This window comes from Columba livia, chromosome 11, assembly GCF_036013475.1.
Source record: "Columba livia isolate bColLiv1 breed racing homer chromosome 11, bColLiv1.pat.W.v2, whole genome shotgun sequence".
In the NCBI taxonomy this organism is placed as follows: Eukaryota; Metazoa; Chordata; class Aves; order Columbiformes; family Columbidae; genus Columba; species Columba livia.
Window position 1 is genome coordinate 14,470,141 of NC_088612.1, and position 15,320 is coordinate 14,485,460.

A 15,320-nucleotide genomic window follows, 5' to 3' on the forward strand; every position below is an offset into this window, starting at 1 on the left:
AGGACTACAGTTTCTTCTTGATTCCTCATGCAAACCTGGGTAAACTGGGTTTGTGCAGAAGACCTTAAAGATTTGGGAGGAAAGAAATAATACTATATTCAGGCTGTTAGTTGGAAACAAGTGCATAAATAGTTATTGCTATATGGGTTGTAATACTAACTACAAAGTATGAACACACTAGAAGAGAATTCAAACTGCAAATTTAAACAACAGTAAATCTAAATACAATATATACGGTGACACAAAGGGACATACCTGACACTAGCATCAGATGCTCAAGTGTTCCACAAAGGGGAAAAGTAGCTCTTCTATTAGTCTACTCTTTATGCAAACATCTCTGATTTAATGTGCCCCATTTTTGTAACTAAAGAGTAGTCACTGAACTGACCCAAAAAAGGGAGCTGATTTCTTCAACTATCACTCAATGAATCTGACTTCAAAAGGCATTAAAATAGTGAGCTCATTCAGGAAAGACAGGTGGGAAATAGCACGTGTTCTACACTTACCTGAGTTTTGCCAAAACTTGTCTTCAATTAAAAAATTTAAAAAGTTTCTGCATATTATTCTAAATAAAATAGATTTCCTGCCTCCTGTCTTAATGTCAGTCTAGGATTTTATCTGGAAAACACATGCTGGAAATTTTGGTGAAAAGAATTTGTAATAGTGTTCTGCAAGCATTCATTTCTGGGCAAGGCCAAGAAAGCACAATGGGAATGAAAACACAGAATCTTAATAACAAAACACTTCAAACCCAAATGCTTATCATATGAGAATTTGAAATGTATTTGATAGCGGTTTGCCTGCATAGAATCCAAACCGCCATATACAGTTTTCTGTTGCGGTGCAGGGTAGTTTACCTGGGCTGTGTTTAGAAGCTGACCCAATTTTAGCCCATGGTGTAAAAGTAGAGGCAAACCCTTTCACATGGGACAAAAATACATTTGTCAGTCAATTCACAGGCTATTACTACAGAAACATTTCTGTACCTCTTCACTGCCACAGCACTGTAATTTCACCCCTTTAGAGTACCTCTTCATAAAAAGCTCTCAAAACCACCATTCTTCAACCTTTCCTTATGCTAAAGTCCTTCAGCTCTTTCTCAGACTTAAATCAGTTGGCAAGCAAGAAACAGAACTCAAACCATCCAGCTGGATTAGTGTCCCCAACATAATGCAAACACGGAACGTTTGTTCACTCAGTTATACGATGTAGTGACAGAGCTAAGACAGCACAGAACCCTAGGGTCCCTCATTTTATACCCAGCTGTCTTTTAAAGTCAATGTGACTTACTAAAACCACTACGAAAATACTCTGTAAAGCAGATTTGATTATACCATAACAAAGGAAGGATTAACCACATCCTGCAGAAAACACCATTAGCTCCTCAAATGGAGACAGCAGGAAGAAAACACTGCAAAGGACTCAATCCCTTGGGCTGATTCCTCATCTACTGTCAGAATCCTGGGAGACACTCGAGTCTCATGAGGGAGAATGGAGCATGAAAGAGGGAGGCATCAGTACAACGCTGAGCTGAGAACCCTCTGATGACCCTCAGAAGCTATCAGGTTCTCAGGGCCATCAACCCAGAGGGCTGTGCTTCCTGTATAAAACATGCTAATAGCATGTCTTTACTGGATGTCATACTACAGCTTATCTCACACATCTGATATTTCTGGAGCAGCACATTCTAGGAGAATTTCTGGAATAAAGTTGACATTTGTAGAAATATGACTTGTTGCCAGGGAGAGGGCTGGATCCCCTTCCTACCCGTGTGCTCCCTTACACATGGCGCCCAGCGCTGCCAACACCTCCCGCCCGGTCTGAGCAGCGCTTGCTGTGCCACAGCACTCTAGAATAACATCATCCCATGCCATACTGGCAGATCCCCCATTCTGCAGATGCAATCCATCCCCAAATGTTAATGTTAAGAAGTAAAGAATGAAAGAGCCATCACAATGAAAAGAGTGATAATCTTGCTTGTAGGAGTTTTAGTACTAGGCAGCCTCACAGAAAAACTTAACTGTGTGTGCTTGGACACTCATTGTCATGTCTGGTTCACATCCTGTTCACCCATTCTTATTACACACATCTAAAGCACTTGTATTTTCAGAGAGATCATGCCAAGGTATTAAAAAGATGGGAAAAATATTTCTAATGACAGTTTTTTACAAGAAGTATATTCTGACTCACAATATTGAAGTCACAATAGATACTGTTGCACATCTTACATAAAGCCATGGCATCGTGTAATTTTCATCACTAAATATATTTTTTCTGACCAATGAAAAACGACATTGCCTCTGTGTGCTGCATCAGGTGTACAGATTGGAACGACTGAACACACAGCTTTCTGCTCGCTTCAGCAAACTTACCAGAGGAGTATTTCACAAGTTTCAATAATTTGGCTAAACAATCAAATACATGAAAATTACATGGGTAGTATTTGTTTTATCTATGTTCTTGGAAGGAGCTTTCATAGTAATTCCAAGGACAAGGTAGTGTTTTAAAGATTAATGAATAAATTTACTTTTTTTCTGGTACATGCTATGGAATTTTAACATGTTCTATCTTCACAAAACTGTCTATTTCCCCATTTCAGAATTCCAGAAATGGAATTTAATTGGAGAAACATATTTTAAAATTACTTCACTTCGTTTAAATGTTCACAGGTACCTCTGTTTTTCATAAAGAATTAACTCCCAAATGGTTAAGATTTTACACTCAGAGACAGCTGTAATAAAGAGTTCAAGAATTCTGTGTCCTGCTTGTGTATTTAAAATTCTCAGCTAACAAGCAGGAGAGAGCTACTAGGAATGCTTACAGATGTCTGATTTTACAATGTTTGGTTTTGGTTTGTTTTTTTTCCCCGAAGTGCTTTAGTCTAATGTTATTTATTGTTTATGGAAGTTGTTTGTCATTTAAGACATGAAGTGACAACTCCCCCAAAAGAAAGAATCAAGTTACATTCTATTATTTCATTTTTGATTGTTTTTCTTTGTAATAGGTGGGAAAGTGGATCCTAGTTAAAAGTCCTGCCCAAGACAGGACTCCAAGCTGAAGACTCCCATTATCTATAAATCACTTGTATTTCCTGCAGCGAAAAAAGGAGGGAAGAGGAGATGCCAAGTGAAATATTTGATACCTGTCCTAAAGCAAATTTCTCTCAAAAGCAACCAGGAGTTACCTGATACCTCAAAACCAAGCTTAGAAGAAACATGTTGCTGTCGATTTTGGCTTGATATTGAAATAAAACAACTTCATCTTACTTGTTCCATTAGCATAAAATCTGTAATGTCTTACATATTTCTGAGATGATGGCACTATATTTTCTGAATTATTAAAGGTTAGTTATCCAGCTTACATTCTCACTGGCAGGAAGATAAGATTGCTGATGACTATTATCTTTGTAAAAGATTTTTAGAACCAATTCTCTAGTTTTAGAACAGAGAAACACAAGTACACTTACTGTGCAGACTGATATTACTCTCAACTATTCTCCACCAAACACTCCTGCAGCATATTTTGCACTCAAACCAGCAATAAACAAAATTCATGCCAAATACTACTTGCACAATATGATTGTTCCCAAAGTGAACACCACACAACATCAAGTAACTATATTCCTTATTTAAACTATTTTCAAATAAATTATATGCAAGAAACGGTATGCATATTTTAATTTGCATATTAACAGTTTGCATTGAAATGTAATGAAATCTAAAATAGTTGGCTTTCCTCTGAAACATTCTTCTAGGACATGGAATTGCTGTAACAAATTAGAGGACAAATTGGTTTTGGCACCCGCTTAAAAAAGAGAAAAGATGAAAAGCTTTGAAAGTGATGATATGGAGGAAAAAATTACACTACATTGGCCAAAATGAGTTTCCTATCAGCTTTAAAGCTCCTGAAGTTGCAGTTCCAGTAGATAAAAATGTTATCACTTTTTCCAGTGCTGATGCGTGTATTTTGCTATTAAGTTACTCAGTAATTAGAAACAAAGTCAGACACATTGTAATCTGGTTATACAAAACACTTGAAACTTCTCCAACAGAAATGAAAACATTCTTTAACTAAAGATACTAAAGATGCAAAGATTGAAAATATACGAACAACTTTAAAAATGCAACTTGCATTTACAAACAAATAACTGTTCTTAAAGCCCATTTTAAGTGAAAAAAACAATTTAGTCCTAGAATACACCATAGAAAACCAGCAGAATTTTCTACATTAACCCACTGGGTTTGTTCTTAACCCTCTATGAAAATTAGTCTTAAAAGTTAGTAGGAAAAAATATGCCCTCTTCCAGTATTGTTCACGGATGAATTCAAGTATCACGGAACTTAGTAGAGACCTGTTCCAGTGCTCTAACAACCTGGTAGTATTAAGAGTCCTCCAGGAATTGTAAAAAGAGTACCTTTGGCACACAGGGTAATTCAAGAAAGAAATCACTTTCATTTTCTGATTGTGATATACAGGTATGTATAGAAACTACCTCTTAAGTACATAAAAAACAAATGTTTTAGAGAACTGCTGATTTTACACTGAAAATAAACCCCAGCAGCTCTGTAGAAAATACCATGTTTAAAGAGCAGTGACAAAGCCATCCCAGCAGATCTAATTTGCTTTTCTATTATCCTGGGTTTTTTCAGATGCTTACAGGGCTAAAAATCTATTTCCTTTACTTCAGATTCAACACAGTCTTTTAGTAGTTTTTTATCTCTGCATTTAAGTTGGGTAGGGACAAATAAAACTGATTTTAAGCAAAATGCCTCCTTTGGAGGGAAAGCCATGAATTTTTCCACTAGAACAAACGAGCACAACTTACCTTGGTGTATTTGATTTCAAGGTTGAGAGTGGGAGAAGGCAGCAGATGCAGAGATGCCATCAGAGCTGCAGGATCTGCCTTCACCTCCCCTGGCATCTCAATTTTACTTGAAGTCATACTCTTGGGGGGGGTTTTATAGCAGCACCGAGTCCCCCGCTCTGACCTGATGTTGTGTTTTGGGTTGCCCCCCCCGCCCCCAGGACCGGCGCTGAAGATGTTGCTCTCGTCCCCTGTATATAGGCAGGTGTCAAGCCGGGTCTCTTCTCATTGGACATGGGGGCAGAGGCAGGGGGGCAGGTCCGTCCTACCTAGGGCGATAGCAGCACAGCCCCGCTCACTCCAGCGCAGCCGCGGGCCCGCAGGCCTCCGCCGGGCCCCCCGACCCCCGCGTCCCGTCACGGGCGTCGGGGACTCCTCTGCCACCCCGCGGGAGGACGGAGTTCCCGGTGCGGGCCGCTGCCTCCCGCCCAAGAAACGGGACTGGGGAACCCGGTCAGCGCCGGCGGGGGAGTGTGGGGGGGGTGTCACCAAAACTGTCGTGTCCCCTCGTCTCCCCCATGCCGAGAGGGGGCCGGCGGGGAGGCGCCGCGTCCGTGAGAGACCAGCCCCGGCCCCGCGGCGCCCCGCCCGGGACATCCTGCGGGAAGCCCTGGCAGCCGCGGCCCGTCACCGCCTCGGGAGTCCCGGCCGCGGCGGGGGGCAGCCCGAGGGGAGGCTGGACCACACTCGGGAAGCCCTGGCGGGGCGGGGGGACCCGGGAGACGGAGACCTGCCAGCAGCATCGCTTCACAGCGCGGCGCCGGGCAGCCGGCTCCGCCTCGGGCGCGGAGCTGCCGCGCAGCCAGCGGGGCGGGGGCGGCAGGGCAGGCGGCCCCTCACGGGTCTCCGGCCGAGGCGCGGTCAGGGCGCGGGGCCGCCCCTCAGCGCTGCCGCTGGGGCGAAGCCTCCGGGACAGCGTAGCTGCCCCCCGGCCATGTACCGCCGCCCGTTACTTTCCCGCGCTGCTCGCTCTCCTGGCCAGGGGCTCCGCGCAGCACCTGGCGGCTGCGCTGCTGCCCTCCCGCGCTCCCGCCGCCGGACGCTCCGCAGGGGGCCCGTCCCCGCCAGCTTTGCCTGCAGCGCGCCCGCTGCTCCCCGGACCGCCTCCCTTTTATTTTTGCGGCAACTGACACCGAAGTGGCTGCGCGTCGCCGCTGCCAGCGGCGGATGCGCGGCGAACAGCCCGCACCGGCCCTACCTGCGCCCCCGCGCCGCCATCCCCGTCCGCGTGCTGCCCCCTGCCGGCCGCCGCGCGCCCGCCGCTCGCGCCCGCGCCCCGCCAGCCGCAGGCACGGCCGCGCGCCACGCACCTCGCCCCGCGGCCCCGCCGGGGCGCCCAGCGCCGCCCGCTCCGCCCGGCGGGGCCGGGCCGCTCCCCGTCCTGCTGCCCGCAGGCCCGCGGGGCCATCTCCACAAAATGGGGCTCTCGCTTGTTCAGGGTTTCTCCTCCCTTCACCGAAAAGCGCTGTACTCCTTCACTCGCTGCCCCTTGCAAGGTCCCACATTTAGTCCTGTCTCGCCTTAGCGACAGGATGCACGGTCCTGTCTTTCCACCTCCCTGGACAAGACTCTCCCATCTTCCAGGGCTGGAGGTGGGTGCATGGCCGCGGGCGCTGCAGCAGCTGCAGGCATGGACAGCTCCTGTGGAAGCCCAGAGGCTTGGGACTCTGCAGCGAGGGCACCCAGGTGCACCTCTGTTTCCAAATTGCTCTCAGGACACAAAGCCACCAGGAGGAGCAGGTGCTCGCTGCCCGGGACAGCCCTACAGCTCAGCTGTGGCTTTCTCTTTTCTTGAAAGTTCTTTGCAAAAAGAAGAGGCCTAAAGGACAGAATAATTTGTTCAAGCAACAACCACCTGTTCCCAGGTATTATTTTTTTTGAGTGGGCCTCTTAGCGGGAGGCCACACCATGCAAGAGGTTTGGCCTGCCATACAGCGGGTTACTGGGAAGCCAGCAGCCAAATAGAGCCAGATGCCTCCACTCACTGCCTCAAACTCATCCCATGTGCAGCAAGCAGCACGCGTGTGGTGGACATCTGTCCTAGCTTGCTGGATGAAACAGCAGATGGTTTGAGCTTGTGTCCTGACGGGCTGACGGACATTGGAAATGTACAGTCACAGCCCTACGCTCTCTCTGGTCAAAACTGCTAGGCAGAAAACAAATGAAGGTCTGACCAGTTTTGTTACTTTAGGTAAAATAAATGAAGTTCTGCTTACTGATGCAAACACACCCGACATTTTGAAACCGATCAGATGTCATGTTTTGAAGTTATCACATTGCAGATAGATAAACAGAGAAAGGACACCAAAGCCTACAGCTGTCTAAAGCTGGCAAAACAAAGCAGCAAGAAATATATCACCTGACCATTTTAGTGACCTAGTCAAGAATAAACAACAGAATCTGGTCATGTTTTGATTTTATTACAATATCCACTTGCTGATTCTATGGATATTCCTTGCTCCATGTTTTACAGGCTTGTGAACACTGAAAAGACTGTCCCAGAGTTCTCGTAGTGTTCGTACAAGAGCACGGGACAAAAGTTGCTTCTGCATATGCAGGCAGTAGAAGATAGTACCATTTAAGTCATTTCAGTGTTAACATGCATGTTTCTGTAAATTTCCAGCTCAATCATAAAGAAGGAGACTGCAGATTTTGCTTTCATTTTTCTTTTTACTTTTTCTTTTCTATGTTTTTTTCCCCTGACACAGGAAATGGATCCATAATACTGTGCTGTAATGTCACACACAGAGCTGTCAAACTGTGACACTTGGGATGAGTGAGACTTTTAAACATCAGAAATTCAGTTTTTAATGGCACACTGGCAACACAGACCTAACACTTCATCACAGAGATGACACCTTCTAAAAGCTGTTTTTAAATAAATCAGAGTGAGGATGTGCTCCTTCAATTTAAACGGGTTTCAGGAATGAGGAGACTGTATAACAGTTTCATTATTAAATCAAGTGAATAAAGTTCAGGAGATTTTGGTGAGAAGGCATTCCAGTGCATCCAGAGATGCACCTGAAACCCACATAATCTGGAGCTACTTAAGCAACCTCCACCAACTCCTTGTTGTACGACTACATTCCTCTTACAGCTAAAGGCAGCTCAGTTTGCAAAAGCACTCAGAGCTGAGCACCTTTAGACTAAGGGCTGCCCGCGCCTCGCTGGCGTTCCCCACGCGGAGCACGGCGCTGCACTCACCACTCGGCAGGTCCCGCTCTGCGGCCAGCCTCGGGGCACTCCCCAGAAGAACACCGTGGATATGTGCCGCTGCTCTTCCTGACAGCAGGGGACCACGTGCAGTTCCTGTTCTACCACCTGGGGAGACAATGGCATAGGCCTTAGTGCCAAGAGCACAGGTGGGTTCTCATCAAGTACAGGAGCAGCTTTGCCAAACAGAAACAGGAGCAAGGTCTGTGATGCCGTGCTGCATGCGCTGATGAACCCAGCTTGGGGAACGGCTTCAACGGTTCAGCACTACACAGGCTGCTTTGTGATAGCAAATGGAGTCATGGCTTCGAATCATACAGGTGAATATTTAATACAATTTCTTTGTGGAAGGGACTAATACCCTTATTGCATTGGACATTATGACAGTAGCTTAGTAACAACAATTAATACAAGAGTAAAGTAATTAATTTTTGAAAGAAAAAAAGCCAGTCCAACAATTGCCAAGATGAGACAGAACAGAAACAATACCCCAAGTTCAGCCCAAGTTCTGCGGTCGCTAAACACCTACGTACAGCAGAGAAACCAGTTATTCTTATGAAGTCCTGTAGTTTCTGGTGTTTGGTGTTTTGTTTTTTTTTTTTTTTTGTGAATTGGCAATACTAAATTCACTGGCAATTAAGCCAGATTGGCTTATTTTCTCTCACACGAGTGGGTTTTAATTAAACTCTTACTTAGCGAATCAGGAAACAAATATGTTCTGTTTCAGACTGTAATGACAAAGATATTACTGTCTTCACACTCTGTGAAAAAATGGCTGTCAAAAAAATGAAGAAAAATCAAGTGAGTCTGTTTCTTACTTCATTGTTACAATTTAGGCTAGTATATAGCCAAGACCAAAATCATTCTTGAGGAGTTTTATTTTTATATTTAGATCAATCTGAATGTATAATTTGAAGAAATAACCTTTGTTTCATTTACCAGTCTCAGTTTCTCAACTCACCCTCAGCAACAGGTAGTATTTATAGAGAAGGACATAGACATTGCTTACACAAACACCATCTGATGGAAACAGGACCTTTGGTAGCTAGAGAGGGTGTGAAAGGCAGAGCTGTGATGCTGAAGACAATTCAGATGTAATTAAGGCACTCCTGGGCTGCTCAATCAGAGCACTGGTATTTTTCTGTTCTATACTACTGTGACCCCATCACCTAAATGAAGTCATAGAACTAGAGGATTGAGTGAAACTGTATCACAAATACCTCCTTTGAGCAGAGTAGCTGCACCAAGGGATATACTGACACACCACTGGAACAGACAGTGGCTACAGCACCTCCACCAACACAGAACTCTTCCTTCTCACCACTTCACACCTGTGAATATTTCTTATGCTCCACAGTGAGCTCCAGAATCTGAGCACTTTGTCACACATGAAGGAACTGAACCACATCATTCTGCCAGACACGGAATGATGTGATTCCTTTCTAGATCAGCTTCAAAACCTGTCCCAAAATGATTTCAATCTGACCCATAAGTTCTTTTTTATATATTAATATATTTCTCTCAGCTGTCCCACTTACCATTTAGCGAAGATATCCCTGGTTCCTCACACAAATTCAGTATTGACTGAGAGACCCTACTCCTCTGCACCCTTTGTTTCCCGCCTCAGTAAATGTCCTTCCTATTTCTGATCTGCTTTAGAAAACACTTTTGGAAGAAAAATAGGGACCGAAAAGAAACCTCCACTAAGTTATTTTTCAACTCAGCTTTCCACTTATTAAATCGGAACTTCATTTTCTGATATATAGAATAAAAGCTTCAGCCTCAGGTGTCCTGTTTTAATTACCTGCTATTTTAATTACTGACCATGATGGCAGCAAATGCTCTTCAGGAGATACTTGTATTTTAATTTATCTGCAAACATAAATCACACATTATAGCACTTTTTTCCTCTAGGTTAATTGAATCAATTCTCTAAATGTCTCTAAGCCTCATCATTTGAAAGAGGCTCACTGTTTGAAATCTCTTAAGAATTATGGTCCTTGAATTGTGTGCAGGATGCTATCAGTCCTTGCTCCAGACAAATATATTTTATACATATAAAGTAAAAATATTGTTCCATACATAAGCAATATTATCTGCAAAGCATCACCCACAATACTATGATGATTCTATTAAAATATTATTTCAGAAATTTTTCAAATATCCCAGTGAATTAATTATCTTAATATTATCAATCTTACTAATAATTGTTTAAAAATTACTCTGGATATATTTTAAGCTCTAAAGCAAAAAAATAAAATCTACTTTTATTTTCCTTATTTCTACATTACCTTTAATGTAAAAACTGATACAAATGCTGATATCAAGTACAACTGATTTTATTACTGAAAAGCCAGGAATGGCTGGTGAAGAAAACTTGATTTAACATAATTTTTACTAAAAATGAGTCAAATGAATCAGTTACCTCACCAGTGATATTGGCCATTTTATACCCAGTAGAACTGTAAAATGCTGCTATGGCAAATTCAGTCCTAAACTGAAACTCAAGTTTAAGGATTTAAGCAAGCCACAAATAATTCAGTGACAGTGATAAAGCAGAATATGCTTGGGAAGACTATCAGTGTTTGACTCACTTTATAATTGGGTCAGCTTCAAAAACTAATATTATAGTTTAAGTCAGTGGTTGAGATGTGACATGTCCCTCAGCAGACTGTTGTGCAGAAGGCTGGTTTAGCCATGGACAGAGTCTGGGGTAGCACTGCTTTTGTCTGCAGGCTCCCCAGGACCATCCAGCACACAGCCGCCCCTTGGCTGGTCACCACCCTGCGCATAGTGACACACAGCAGCCCACAGCCGTGGGTGGTTCAGCCTGGTCCCCAAAAACCAGCACCTGTCTTCTCCTGCACAGCGGACCTGGCAGCGGGTGGCAGTGCCTTGAGACAGCACTGGGAAGAACACGTGTTGGTAACCGTGAAGTCATAGGCAACGTGCTCTTGGTTGTAGGGATTCTATTCCAAATTAAAATACATGAAACACCTTTCTATTTTGAATTTCACTTCAATTTACCTGTTTGAATTTATTATTTGTAAAACACATCAAGCCTCAAATGGATTGACCTTCTGCTAATGTATATCATCTAATGAATGGAAGCAATTAACTAATTCATATTGGAATATTGCACTTCCCAGATCACATTTATCATCACTAAATGTGTGATATAGTTTGCGAGTTTAAATTTTTTATTATTACCCTTTAAACTAAAGAAATAAGTCTTATATTTAATTACCTGAACTTACATATTCAATTAATAGCTTCATTACCTTAATGAATGTAGATACCATACAGAAGTGACGAAAGATTGCTGTCTGGGTCTGCTCTAAGTATACCCTATAAAGGGTCTGCTATGAACCTCAGAACAATTTATTTTTTTAATTAAAACATCTTGACTGGGGAGCTCCAAAGGAACTGGGCCTGGCAATCCAATATTCTTATACAGGGGCCTGAGATAAATTTATCATCTATATTGTTAATATTTAACGTGTAAAAGGAATCCCAGAAGCAAAGCTTATGCTTCTGGAAAGACAGAGGATTTAGATGTTCAAATGTGAATCATTCTGAATGAAAGTGAATTTAAAGAATTAAAACCAGGCAGACCAGCGCCTCACTAAAGGACAAGGGATGAGTGTTTGGAGCATGGAGGCAAAACAAATCCACGCTCTTGTTGTGGGAGAGACGGGACAGCACTCTGACACTCTGTGTAAGAGAGGAACAGCAGCTCTCACAGAAAATGCTTCTTCAGCAGAGTCAAAATGTGCCTAAATGGCATCCTTGGTGGCCCACATCGAGCGGGAGACAGCTGAAGGTAGATGCATTGGCAAGTCAGATGCAGGAAACACTCACCTTCCTGACAGTAATCAGGTTACACAACCATAAACTGGCTGTCCTATTCAGCTACATCTATTTGTTTGCCAAACATGCTACTTGCCCTTTGTGTGTCAGTGGAGTCAAATCTGTCATTATCCTTGGCTTTCCTGTTAAATGTCTTTTATTAGGCAGATAGGCTCAGATCTCCTGCTCTTCACAACCCTACAGGTACACATAATAAGTCTCAGGGTGTCTATTGCTAAAGGAAATCTGTACGCTCTAGAAATATGAAAGGTTTTGGCAGCGTATCCCACTCAGTTTATGAGAACATAGGGCTTGGATCACTGCAGAGCCCGTTGGATATACTTCAAGGTTTTCTTCATGGTGCATGGATATATTTACTGAGATATCTTTTGGTTTGAATAGCAAAGGTGAATTTATTTTTTTTTCTCCATTTTGACTGCTTTTTATAAATAATCTGGAAAAGGAAAGAGTTATTCTGAAAAGAATACAGTCAATAATCTTCCCTTACATTTACTTCTTGTTTACATTAAGTGCTTGAGAAAAATCTACTATGAAGAAAAAAAGAGCAGGGAATTGGCTGCAACAAAGCATCTGTCTGTACTAAATTGATTTATTCCTTAAAAACAAAATTCTTCATGTATTGAAACAGCCTTTTTCAAGATGCATTCACAAATTCAGACCTGCCCATACTGCAAGCTACCAGATAAGTTTACACTAGGAGCGTATCCTGCACATTCAGAAGGAAGCAGAGCAGACAGCTCTGGTGCACACAACCCTCTGTACAGCATTGCCCTAACACTTCCACATTTTGCCAGCACTGACAGTCCTGTCACAGAGGCCTCTGCTGTGGAATGTTATCTGGGCCCCACTATGGCAGCACGGCTATTGCAGAGATTAAAATGGCTTGGGAACTCTAAGGGCCTATGTTCTACACAGACTTGTCTGTACAATATATTCTAAAATTTACTGTCATCAATTATATGACTATATGTAATATATATAGGTGTAGTAACATCAGTTATGCACTAAGGCCTGACAGTGTGCCCAGCCAATCAAAAACAAAGAAAAGTTTTGGGTCCTGCTTTAGAGGAAGTCCAGTTTAATTCTCCATGAAAATCAGTGTCAGCAACAATGAACATCAACAAGCTTTGAAACAGGCCTTACAGATTACTGGGGCAAAAAGCTTAAAACACATATATGTGGTGTGATTTTGATCTCATATTCATGATCTGGACTGCAATGTTTTATCTAGACACTGAGTTTACAGAAACAGAGAAGAAAGAACAAAGACATTCTCAAGGGGTCACCTCGTGTGCCCTGCCCCTCCTCCAAGGTGGCCTCAGCCAGACCTGTTTGCCTTCGTGCACACTTTTCACCAGGGACTACAGCAGAGACAGAGGGATGATCGGAAAACACAAGAACTTAAACAATACATTTTTTTGTACTCAAAAAGCTTAGAATGCTGAATTACAGTGTGTACAGATCTTCCTCACCTGATTTTCTTTCTTTGAGTTCCCCAGCAGCAGGATCAATCCATAAAACAGAGAATGTTGTTTAAGGGTGATGCAGCGGTTTCTGTATGAAAACATAAATATAGATTAGGAAAAGGCATTTGACCAGGGACGTGTATTATAGTAGATGTACACATTCAGACTTCATCTAATTCAACTGAAATCAGCAGATTAAGACTTAAAAATAATTTGGCCCGTATTATTACAATACCAAAAAATATAGTATATTTATAGCCTTGGTCTCTCCAGCTGTGTTGGTTTAGGTTTTATTACATCAGTAAAACAATTTACGTGATACATTGAATAATGTGCTATTAAAAATTCAGTGCAGTATATACTGTTACCCATGGGATTTTAAACTGTGGGAGCTACGAGTATTATTCTCTACTTTGCTATTTCTATAGGAGTGAAGATTACTATAAAAATAGTTAGGTTATATACACTGTGTGAATTCCTGCTCTGCTTGAATCCAGGTGAAGAGAAGAAATAGTTCAGTCCAAACTGCCTTGGGGTAAGGGTCCCAAGGGTCTTAGTCTTGCAGTCTAAGGTTACGTTGATCACACGTTCAAGCATGAACAATAATATCAATGTGCTTTTTGATGTCCTTAAAGTATGCCAATAAGTTTGTGAGGCATAACCTCCCTTAACATAATACATTTGATGCTTCTACAGAGTATCAGATTTATCTGTGTGTATATCGATTTTATTCTTTACAACAGTTCATCTAATTTTCCTGGCATGGAAATCACATTGCCAATTTTGTTGTTCCCATGATCACCCTTAGAGAACAGTTTTGAAAGACCAGTGCATTGGGGCTGTGTTTCCTGTGTTCTGTTTTGCTGGCATTAGGATTGGGTTGAGCAAGAAACAACCCACTGGCACTAGCGCTTCAGTAGCTGAACATTTTAATCTCTTGGTGGAAACACTGCACAGCTCCAGCAATTAGTTACTGTTTAATTCACCAATTTCTCTTGAAGTCTTTCCTACTGATAATTTTAGGACAATTCCTTCCACCTTACCCACCAAACACTCAGTTCTCTAGCACAGCAAATAATTCTTCTAGCTTTTTAGCTGTGGAGTTAGCCACCTTGAATGCTCCTTCTACACTTTCATCCTCTAGAGCTTTACTTACTGTCTTGTAGGACTCCTCTGGTGAAGGAATTTGAAAAAGTTTATATAATTACTTCCACATTCTTGGCAAAACCTTAACATATTTTTGGTAGGCTCTGTTGTGGTTCTACATGTAACGTGAAAGAGTTTATGTTCTTTCTATGCTCCTTGCCTATATATTACTTCCATTTTTGAAGGATGTCTGAATTTTCTTCCCTCAGATGCCAGAGCTGTTGATATTTATGGATAAGCACCAACAGTAACCTCACTGTTACGACTCTGGGAGCAAGGCTCAGGTGAGGAAGATCAGCAGAAAACAGTAATCGCAGAGTATTTTCTTTCCACTGCTCAACCAGGTGTTCCATTGCACATGACTAAAATGTAGTAACACATGGATCGCATGGGGTACAGTTAAGGTCAAAGCTTTCATGCAGCTTATCTCTACATTTTATTTGTCTTTCTTGTAATGCTATGTACATATTTCTTAGATTTGGGAAATGTCTTTAGAACCTCTTTCTGAAAACAATAAAAGAATAAACTTTATTAAAAGTTTCTGTGTTGTCTCCTTTTCTGTTTGAAAATTATTCTGAAGTGAATTTGATTTGAAATGGCCAATTGTCAAAAGCTGGAAGGATTTACCAAGGGAGCATTCACCCTCTGTGTACTCTGTTCTTCTGTACTTTCTTAGAGCATCTGCTTGAATCTGGTTATGGAGCCAAGGACCACCTTTGGTCTAACTTGGCATCACAGTTCTTATTAACATAGTTAAATCA

General features: G+C 42.4%; 1 protein-coding gene and 1 long non-coding RNA gene across 3 annotated transcripts in view; one reads left to right on the top strand and one right to left on the bottom strand.

The window, feature by feature from the left end:
- LOC110365199 (uncharacterized) overlaps positions 1-3,265 on the top strand; it is a 107,652-nt gene extending 104,387 nt beyond the window's left edge. For both annotated transcript variants that reach the window (XR_010475244.1, XR_010475245.1), the window contains exon 4: positions 3,005-3,265. This is a non-coding gene — a long non-coding RNA (uncharacterized LOC110365199). The remainder of the gene's footprint in view (positions 1-3,004) is intronic.
- Positions 1-6,096, bottom strand: part of ALDH1A2 (aldehyde dehydrogenase 1 family member A2) — a 55,434-nt gene extending 49,338 nt beyond the window's left edge. The window contains exons 1-2 of the mRNA XM_065076015.1: positions 6,063-6,096; positions 4,826-5,133 (exon numbers count right to left, since the gene is read on the bottom strand). Coding sequence (XP_064932087.1) covers positions 4,826-4,942 — 117 coding nt within the window. The 5' untranslated portion in view covers positions 4,943-5,133; positions 6,063-6,096. The remainder of the gene's footprint in view (positions 1-4,825; positions 5,134-6,062) is intronic.
- Between the last annotated feature and the right edge of the window lie 9,224 nt (positions 6,097-15,320).